Source organism: Mus caroli, unplaced genomic scaffold (genome assembly GCF_978045245.1).
Source record: "Mus caroli unplaced genomic scaffold, Mus_caroli_1 scaffold_8, whole genome shotgun sequence".
In the NCBI taxonomy this organism is placed as follows: Eukaryota; Metazoa; Chordata; class Mammalia; order Rodentia; family Muridae; genus Mus; species Mus caroli.
This window is the reverse complement of record NW_028227263.1, coordinates 3790450-3800536: the sequence shown is the minus strand read 5'-3', so window position 1 is coordinate 3800536 and position 10087 is coordinate 3790450. Positions and strand designations below refer to the sequence as shown.

The 10087-nt window shown below is 47.7% G+C and overlaps 1 protein-coding gene across 3 annotated transcripts in view; it reads left to right on the top strand.

The window, feature by feature from the left end:
* Positions 1 to 1434: 1434 nt before the first annotated feature.
* The window catches only part of Ap2a2 (adaptor related protein complex 2 subunit alpha 2), a 121580-nt gene continuing 112927 nt past the window's right edge, over positions 1435 to 10087 (top strand). For all 3 annotated transcript variants that reach the window (XM_085841150.1, XM_085841151.1, XM_085841149.1), the window contains exon 1: positions 1435 to 1661. In XM_085841150.1, the coding sequence (XP_085697276.1) occupies positions 1595 to 1661 (67 nt within the window). In that variant the 5' untranslated portion in view covers positions 1435 to 1594. The remainder of the gene's footprint in view (positions 1662 to 10087) is intronic.

Here is a 10087-nt window from a genome sequence, read left to right as displayed (position 1 = left end):
TTTATGGTGGGCCTCAATTAGACTAATCTAGAAACTTCCTGACAGGTGTGTCCAGATGTTTGTTTTCATGATGAGTGTAGATCCTATCCAATTTGACAACCAAGATTAGCCATTTTTTAGACATGGCTCAGTGGGTAAAGGTGCTTCCTGGGACTCACAAGATGGAAGGAAAAAAAAATTGACTCTCACAAAGTGTCCTTTGAGTTCCACATTGCACACCCCTTTCAATGAATAATTTATAATGAAATTATTTAAAATATTAACTCTAGGATGGTTGTGGTGAATCTCAGAGTCAGTACAATGGAGGAGTCTGAGAATCTCCTGTAGTCTCATTCCTGTCTGGGCATAGACAATGAGGATTCCTATTGCCACCTGTCCAGCACTCCTCATATGGCCCAGAAGCATCTTTTTGATGGTGCAGACAAGCTGGAGGAAGTTTATTTTCTGGTGCTGGCTCTTTCACCTCTTAAAAAGCCAGGCAAATTCAGCAGCCTTGCCAGAGATTTGGCTTATTATGTTCTCAGTTTCTCCCATCAGTCCTGGGACCTTGGTGGACTGCCTGATTTATAGGAGGGTCGTGCCTCTTCTTCTCTGGAGTAGGCTCCACCACATCTGTATAAAAGCAAGGGGCAGAGTTCTGCCTGGTGGGTCTGGATCATGATAACCACCTTAGGTGGGAAGCTTCCTCTTCACAGAAGAGAACTAGGGAAGAGCCACCGTGATCTCCACTTCCTGGAGTGGTAGGCCAATCCCGCTCTTCTGCAAAATGGGTCCATAGGAAGGATCCAATGGGGTCACCTCGCTAGAGAGGGGAACAGGGCGGGCAGAAGCAATGAGCAAACGGGCCTGGATGAATGCTGAGATGTTGTACTCCAGACAACAGTCACCTCGGCAAGAGTGGTCAGTCTAGCTTCAAGCCTCAGTTTCCCTATTTGTAAGGGAAGTAGGAACCTGGAGTAGCGCTTCCTTTTGTCCCAGTTTAGAGGCTTGTAAACGCCTCTCACTCCGGTTCCACGCCGGTGGCCTGGGGTAGGTAGGTCAGTCCAACTGCCAGGGCTCTGGGGCCGGTTTGCACAGGCAAAGGTTGACCGCTGTAGGTGCTAGTGCAGCCCGCTCCTCCCCTACACCCCGTGTGACACTGGGTTGATCCCGCACTGGTGTCAGTGTCCCTGTCTAGGTAAAGCCTGGCTCACCCGTGAGAGCGAGATCGGGGCTACTTAGGTATACATTGGAAGGATCCTTCACCAGGCGGTGATAACAGGAGGTGTAGCGCCTGCGCGCTCCGCACAGCTCGGGTTCTCCAGGCAGTAATCCGGCTCTATCGCGCGCCACGCCCCCATCCTCCTCGTCCTACCCCCGCCCCCCAGCACCGCGAGAATGCGCACGCTCTCTTGCACCGCCCGTCGCCTGGCGCGAGGCTCAGCGTGCGCGCCAGCGCGTGCGTCGTGCGTGCTCGCGCGCGCAGCCCAGCGAGCGGCGCTCGGGGGCCCGAGGCGGCTGTGGCTAGGCGGCTCCGCGCTCCAGGGCTCTTCGGCGTGACGGCCGCGCCCGTGCTGTTCTAGCCCGCCGCCGAGGCCGCTCCCGGGGCGCAAAGATGCCGGCCGTATCCAAGGGGGACGGGATGCGAGGCCTAGCGGTCTTCATCTCCGACATCCGCAACTGTGAGTGCCAGACGCCGGGCGGGCCTGAGCGGGGGCGCGGCCGGGGGTCCGCAGGTGCGGCCGGGGGTCTGGGGGGTTCGGCCGGAACAGGGAGAGGGGTGTGGACCGGTGCGCGGGTCCGCTCAGGCTTGAGAAGGAGGGCTGTGGAGTGCAGATCGCGCGGTGGGGCGGGGGTCCCGCGCGGGCGCTTAGGGTGCAGAGCGCGCGTCCCGGGTGCACATCTGGCGGGAGTTGGTCGCCTGCTGCGGGGGGACCAGACTGGGGTGATGGTGGTGGTGTCCCAAGTCCTGACCCGACGATGAGGTGTAGAGTGAAGATTCGTGCTGGTGAGTGGGGCAGGGTCCTGGAGGTGCAAATCTGGCAGTGGGGTTGGGGTAGGAGCAGAGCTGTTAGGCAGAGATCTGGGGTGCGGACCCCTGGTAGAGTGGTTGCAAGTATGGGTTTGGACAGCTGGAGATTGCCTGTGGGTGTTCAGACTGAGGTGCGGGGCTTAGGTGTCTTGAGATCTAGGTGTAGCGATGGGAGTGCGGGGCGCGGTGGGGAGTCTGTGGGGTTTGTGGCACAGTCGAGGGGTTTCCGGCCCTAGACGCCCCTCCCCAGCATGATGTCATCTTGGTCTTTCTAGTAATGGAGCCTTTAACCCAGCCTTTTCCAAAACAGCGTGGATTTTCTCTTTGGGCGGGGATAGGGACACTATACGTCTCTCGGACCTGATTCAGGCGGCATGTTGGGCGATGATTAGATCTCACCCACTGCGATTAAAGTGACTCATTCCCCCAGGGAACCGGGAGCAGCCGGGTGTGGATGCTGGAAGCTGCGCCTGCTTCTCCGCTGAGCAGTTCTGTAGCCAGTGTCCCCTGGGTGGAAAAAAAAATCTGCTCAAAGTGAAATGGGTCGGAAGGTTAAAGGTCAGGCAGGGCGGGTGCCCAGGACTTTGGCTTACAGAAACTTCTGAGGGTTATCAGACACCCCCTTACTGATGAAAAGAAAAGCCATTTTCCTGTCAGTTTATTTTTTTCTTGGTATCCAGCAAATAGCTGACTCCATGATTTTTGTTACTTTAGAGATTAATATGCTTCCTGAGGAATTTTGCCCAGTGTGTCGTCACACTAACACTTCAATTTATACTGTATTCCCTAAGACTGTGTGCAGGACCCCAGCTTGCCTGGGTCTGTAGGACTCTGGAAGAGGTAGATTTCTATCCCTCCCTGCTCTGCAAAGATACAGGCATCCTTGGATCAGGGTTTACCAAAATTTTAGACAATAACATTTATAGTCATGATGCATTTTGTTCTTTTCTTTTCTTTTTCTTTTTGTTTTTTTTCGAGACAGGGTTTCTCTATATAGATAGCCCTGGCTGTCCTGGAACTCACTTTGTAGACCAGGCTGGCCTCGAACTCAGAAATCCACCTGCCTCTGCCTCCCAAGTGCTGGGATCAAAGGTGTGCGCCACCACCGCCCAGCTGTTCTTTTCTTAAAATTTTTGTAAAAAATTACATTTATAAGTGTTTGTGTTGTGTGTGTATGTGTATTCACCCACAAGCCATGGTGCCTGTGTTCTGGTCAGAGGACATCTCTCTCAGAAGTCTGTTTTCCCTTTTCATCATGTGGGTCTTCAGGTGTGGCAGCAAGTATCTTTACCCCCCTGAACCATTTCCCCAGCTCCATCCTTCTGTTTTCTGAAGAGGGTTACATTCATGCAGGACATTGAGAGTGAAAGCCAGTTTCTCACCCAACAGGTTACCACTTGTTAGACATGCCCTATGTTTGATCAGAGGTGGTACATGGTAAGAACTTGGTAAATAACTTACTGGCTGATTGGTAGAGAAGCCATCCCTCCTTGGCATAGCTAATCTTTGGGGATGATTGATTTTTGTTGTGGGGAGACAGTTCTATGTTTTAGAGGATGTTTGGCAACACCAAGTGCCTCAGTTGTAATAGTGGTAAATAGTTCCCCAAAGTTGTATGGAATGTACAAGACCATTCCTAGAGGAGCTGGGCCTCTCTGGGAGCAGGTTTCTGTGTAACCTAGCCATTCTCTCAGAATGCCTTCTTTCTCAGCTGTCAGGTCTCCCGTGACACTGTGGCCCTCCCTCTTCTGTGGAGCAGTGTCCTCTGTGATGGTGTGATGTTGTCTCTTCCAGGGGAGTCTTATGTCCTGCTGTACAGGAAGCACCAAAGCAAGGGCCCTCTGTGCCTTGCTCTTCACTCCACCCGTCTGTGCCCCTCAGTGTCTGGCGTACAATATGTGCTCTGTGAGTGAGTCAGCCCCAAGCAAGACACAGACATTCTCACTTGAGCGGGGGACCAGAGCTGGCGTGAACATGATCCCTAGGCCATGAGAGGTGGGGAGTGTCACTGCTCTGGCTTTTCCCGAGTTTGTGGTTCCTGTTTTCTCATGATGAGAGTGGCTGGTGGCTCTGTGGAGAGGGAGTCCTAGGTCAGTCCCTAGGGTGCAATGCTGGATCCTGGCTCTGCTACCAACCCTGTAGCTAGAAGCTGCCAGCCAGTGAGCCTTGGTTCTCAAGGGGTCGGCTATGAGCTCATGTGTCCTCAAAGTCTGTTTCGTGTCTGTTTTTAATCTGGTATCTCTCTGAAGGCCTGTGTTGAATGAACACTGAGAGGGGAGGGTCGGGGGACAAAAGGATGTGTGAGCTGGGAGGATCTGCATCTTGTTTGCACTTGGTTACTAGTTTACTCTCTTAGCATAGACAGCCACCAACCTGCTCCCATGTCACTGAGGCCTGCAGCTCTGCAGCTCAGGTAACAGACAAATTCAGTCTCATAAAACTAACATGTTTTTTCCTGGTTTGCTTCACCCAGGGCCTGTGAATTTAGTAATATGATTTCAGTATGTCAGAGCCTTGTACATTCTTCTGTTTCTCTTGCCTTTATTTTTACTTATATGTTTGTGTGCCTGCTTGTTTATATGTGTATCATGTGCATGAGGTGTTGGGAGAGGCCAGAAGAAGGTATTGAATTTCCTAGAACAGAACTGGCAGGTTGTTGTGATCTCCCCAGTATGGTTGGTAGGTGCTGGGAACAGAACCAGTGTCCTTTGCATGAGCAGCAAGTGTTTTTAACTGCTGGGCCATCTCAGCTTGTTTCTTTTTTCTTCTTTAAATAACAACACATGCATACATACACACTATAACATATATATGTACATACATACATACAAACATACACAGTGTATGAATTTTTTGCCTGCATGTCTGTCTGTCTGCCACATGTGTGCCTGGTGCCTGTGGAGGTCAGAAGAAGACGTTGGATCCCTGGAACTAGAGTTATCGATAGTTGTTAGTAGCCATGTGAGTGCTAAGAATTGAACCTGCATCCTCTGTAGGCGCAGCCAGTGTTCTTAACTGCTGATTTGGGCTGGTAAGATAGCTCAGCTGGTAAGGGCAAGAGCTGCCAAGCCTGGTGACCTGAGTTCCATCCCTGGATACTACATGGTGGAAGAGAACTGACTCACCGAATCATACTTTAACCTCTGCCATGTACACATGCATGTTTGCTGTGCCATGTGTGCCCCACTGAATGTTAAAAATGAAAAAAAAATCTGTTTTTGTTTTGTTTTGTTTTTTAGTCCAAGTTTTAAAATAATTTATTTTGAAATAATTCATAGGAAGTTGTGAAGAAATTGGCAGGAAGGCCCTTGGTATCCTCCACTCTACCTTTCCTGATGTGGACATCTTTTGTAACTACGATATTTTCAACACAGGAAAGCTGACATTATTAGTACACCATTGGGATACTTTTTCTTTTAAAGATTTATTTATTTAATGTATACACCATTGCTATCTTCAGTCACACCAGAAGGGGGCATCAGACCCCATTGCAGATGGTTGTGAGCCACCACATGGTTGCTGGGAATTGAACTCAGGACCTCTGGAAGAGCAGTCAGCACTCTTAACCACTTGAGCCATCTCTCCAGCCCACAAACCACTGGGGTATTTAGATTTCATTATTTTGTTTGTGTATTTATTTACTTTTTTTTTTTTTTTGGTGCTGGGGATTGATCTCAGGGCCTCTAGTATTTCAGCGCCTAGATGTCAGTAATTTTACTTGTAATCATGTGTATCTAAGTGTGTGTGTGTGTGTGTGTGTGTGTGTGTGTGTGATGCTGTGTACTGCGTAGCTTCGAGTTGCTTCCACCTCTGTGAGAGACTGTTCTGCTCTCTCCGAGAAGCTCCCTAGCATTAGCTCTCACAGCCACACCCACCGCCTCCCACCATGGCAACCGCTAATCTGCTCACCAGCTCTGTAATTTTGTGAACTCAGGGATGTCACATAAATGGAATTGTACAACGTGTGACCTTTGGAGATGGGCTTTTTTACTCAGTGTGGTCCTTGACATCATGCAGGCTGTTGTGTTGATAGTGTTCCAAGGAGACCAAAACCCTTCTGACACTGGGAGTTTGGAATCTTCGTTGGCTTTTTCACAAGTGATGGCCACGAAGGAGAGCCATATAGGACTTATTTAGCATGTCTTATTGCTGACTTATCAGCAACCCGATATGATTGGGAATATCAGTGATCCTAAATAAGATGGTTTGGCCTGGTGGGGGTTTCTGATCTTATCAATATGCATAAAAGCAATGCCCATTCCATGAAAATCTGGCTTTGATTTTGGTCTTTTACTGGGCTGTGGTATGATCCTTTCACAATCCTGAGCAGGGGCCGCCAGTGCAGCTTCCCCTCAGTCCCTGCTCACCACAGTAAGTAAACAAGTGTGATTTTGCAGTGTGCTGGGCTCCTGAGTCTGAGGCTCTGGGTTAAGTGTATTCAGTGCCTTTCTGCTCAGTATTTTCACCTTGATGTGGGTTTACTGGGCCCAGCTTCATCATAAGTTGCAGAACATCTTTCTGTACAATGCTGACTGAACATATGGCATACTCTGAGAATTGACTGTACAACAGGCAGGACCGCAGCAGAAAGACAGAGGGTCCTTGTGACACTAGTCATTTTGCCATGGGCAGGAAATTGCCCAAATTGCCATTTATCCCTGCGTGTGGAGCTGGGGTTTAGAGACAGTGTAGGTGCTTTTATCATGCTTGGATGCCTTCTCCTTACTCACTGTAGGAGCTCAAGTGAAGGAAGACAGGGGTGGCCGAGTGATGCCCCTTACGTCCTAAGAGAAGAGTGCAGCTTGCTGTGCTCAGCTGGCAGGGTCTGCTGTGGCAGATGCCCCTTTGAATTGTACTTTAGTATCACTAAAATCTCAATATATTTGTTCATAGAATCTCAGTTATTAGCCATAAGTTAGACATTGAGAAATGGAACGTAACAATTTGAATTCTGTTTAAGCTTCTATGTAAACATGAAGTTGTTACTTGATTCTCCTCAATCATGGTAAAGATAAATTAGACCTGCTTTGTTGTTGAATATTTTTATTTATTTATTTAAAGATTTATTTATGTATTTTTTTCAAGACAGGATTTCCCTATTTTTTATTTTATTTTTATTTTCTTCATTTGACTTACTTAATTAATTATGTAATTGATTTGTTTTGTTCTCTGTAACAGCCCTGGCTGTTGTAGGCTTTACTAGGGCCCAGGTCACTTTGGAGACCAGGCTGGCCTTGAACTCACAAGATCCACCTACATCTGTTTCCCTAATGTTTGGATTAAAGGCATGTGTTACTATGCCTGACCACTCCTTGTTTTAATGAAAAAAATTTTTTTTACTTACATGAGATGGGGTCTCATACTGATGTCCAGGCTGACCTAGGACTTCCTGTGTAGTTGTGTTTATTACCTTAGTCCTCTAAGTCCAATGGGAGCCATCATGCTTAGCATATTTATTAGTTGATTAAGGTCTTCCTAGGTAGCCCTAGGTAGGGCTGACGCTGTAGTGCTGAGATTATAGTCATATGCCATTATGCCTAAGTTTTTGTTGACTTTTTAAAAGAACCTTCAAAATTAAAAGCCCCTAAAGTTCACTCACTGTCTTCTTTCCCAATTGTCTCGTTGAGAAGTGCTGACTTTTTGAGAAGAATGCTTGTCTTGCACATTTTCTTTTGCAATCTTCTGCATAATTCATATTCCTTAGAAACCCATTTTGAAAACTTGTGATAGCATGGTGAGGGCTGAGGAAGGAAGTCTTCCCTGCCAGCACCACTCGTGTGCTGCACTGTCCGTTGGTTGGCGCTTCTTCCAGGAGATGCTCCCCAGCTCCACAGTACTTTCCCACCCTCAGGAAGGTGGTTACACTGTTTCTTTTGTGACAAATTGGCTATCCCTCTGGGAGCATTTTCCCACTCCAGTACCTAACAGTAATCTCAATCCCCCACCCACCCGGCAGTTGAGACTGTTTTACTGTCTATCCCAGGCTTGCCTTGAATTCATGTGTAGTCCACGTTAGTTTTGGAGTGCTAGAATTGCAGGTGTACGTCATGCTTGGTACCTTTCCTCTTAGAATGATTCTCTCTGCTTTGGCAACTGCTTGAGGCAGGGTTCTTAGAAAGGCTGTTGCTGTGGGATTAAATGGCATTTCCTTGGCTCTTTAAAAAAAAAAAAAAAAAAAACAACCAAATGAGTCAGACTAGAAGGGCAGATGAGCATCTGCTGTAGAAATGGTTATTTTAAAGCTTTTAAAAATTTTTATGTATGTGAGTGTTTTATTTGCATGTATGTTTGTGTTCTGAATGCACGCCTGGTGCCTGAGGTCAGAGGGTGTTGGATTCCGTGCAGCTGTGAACTGGATGGCTATTTGTGTGTTGGGAGTTGAACCCTGGGCCTTTGCAAGAAAGAAGAGTATGAGAAGAGCTGAAATACGTGGTGTCAGCCCCGGAGCAGAAGGGCTGAGCTCCGGTGGATCTCACCTGTGGCAGCTCCCGGGGGATGGGGCCCCTTAGCTCACACGGCAGGATTTATAAGGTTCAAAAAGCAAAAGGATTTTTGTTAATCTGCAGTAAACTAGTCAGAAGTCTTGGTTGGGCCTAGACTGTCCGGATAGTTCAGAAGGGTGAGCTACTTGCTGCCAGGACTGATAGCCAGAGTTCGATCTCTGGGATCCTCATGATGGGAAGAAAGAACCAGTTCCCTCAAGTTGTCCTTTGACCTCCATGCTGTACGATGGCACACATGTACACACACACACACACACACACACACACACACACACACTAAGTAAATGTAATTCAGCAAGAAAGAAAAAAACAAAAAGCCCACTAGGCTGAAGCTGTGCATGGTATTGTAAGCCTTTAATTCCAGAGGCAGGGGATCTGTGTGTTTGATGTCAGTTTGGGTTTCACAGTGAAATGCCATCACAAAGGAAAAAAAAACCCCTCCTGAATCTGAAAACAAACCCACAGTGGACCCGCACTGCCATTGGGATGGGCAGGATGGGTTCTTCTTGCCTGATAGATTTCTCACATACGGAGGTGGAGTGGGACCCACACCCTGCCTGATGTACTGCTCTGATTGGAGGTGGGCGATCCTACTGGAGACTTAGAGAAATAATAGAGGTACAGGAGGTATTTGGACACTACAATCAGCAATTCCAAGGTAACTTTGGAAGACTGTGTACTTGGGCGTGGCCTTGCCTAACAAGCATTCTTTCCAGGTGGAAGTGCAGTCCCTGCCTGCCTGCAGGTTAATACAATCTGGAATGTCCCCCTCCCACCCTCTCCTTGTGGTCAGCAGTGAGTGGCATGAGGCCTGATACAAGGCCTAAGATGGAGGCTATAGCAGCTACAAAGTTGGGTGGCCTCTTTCAGCTTCTGTATGTAGAAGCTAAATAAAAATCTCCTCAGTTAAAAAGAAATGCAGATTGAAAGGCATTCACTTAAAACACAAGTGAGCAAAGTAGGCGTTTTATACACCTATAATCTCAGCAGAGGCTGAGACAGGAGGATCATCAATTCCAGGCCTTTCTGGGCTACATGAGGACACCCCGTTTCTTTTTTTCCTTTTTTTTTTTTTAAAAAAGGTTTATTTATTATATGCAAGTACACTGTAGCTGTTTTCAGGAACCCCAGAAGAGGGTGGCAGATCTCATTACAGATGGTTGTGAGCCACCATGTGGTTGCTGGGATTTGAACTCAGGACCTTCAGCAGAGCAGTCAGTGCTCCCAACCGCTGAGCCATTTCTTCAGCCCGGACACCCTGTTTCAAACCAAGCCAAAGAAAAAAAAACCAAATGGATGGTTTTTACTAAATCATACAATACCTTACACTCAGATTATAAAACTGAATAAGGGTTTGCTTTCTAAACTTCCCTGACTCCCATGTGAAGGCTGACAAAGGCTGACATGTCTGAAAAATAGTACCTCATGTGCAGTTCTACTCTGGTGCCTAGGATTAATTGGGTGTTCCTGTGCCGAGACGAGGACCAGGGCAGTGTTTCATAATTACATAATTAGCCCTGGCATTGTGTGGATGTGGCATTGTTAAGCTTGGCCAAGATGCACAAAATAGATA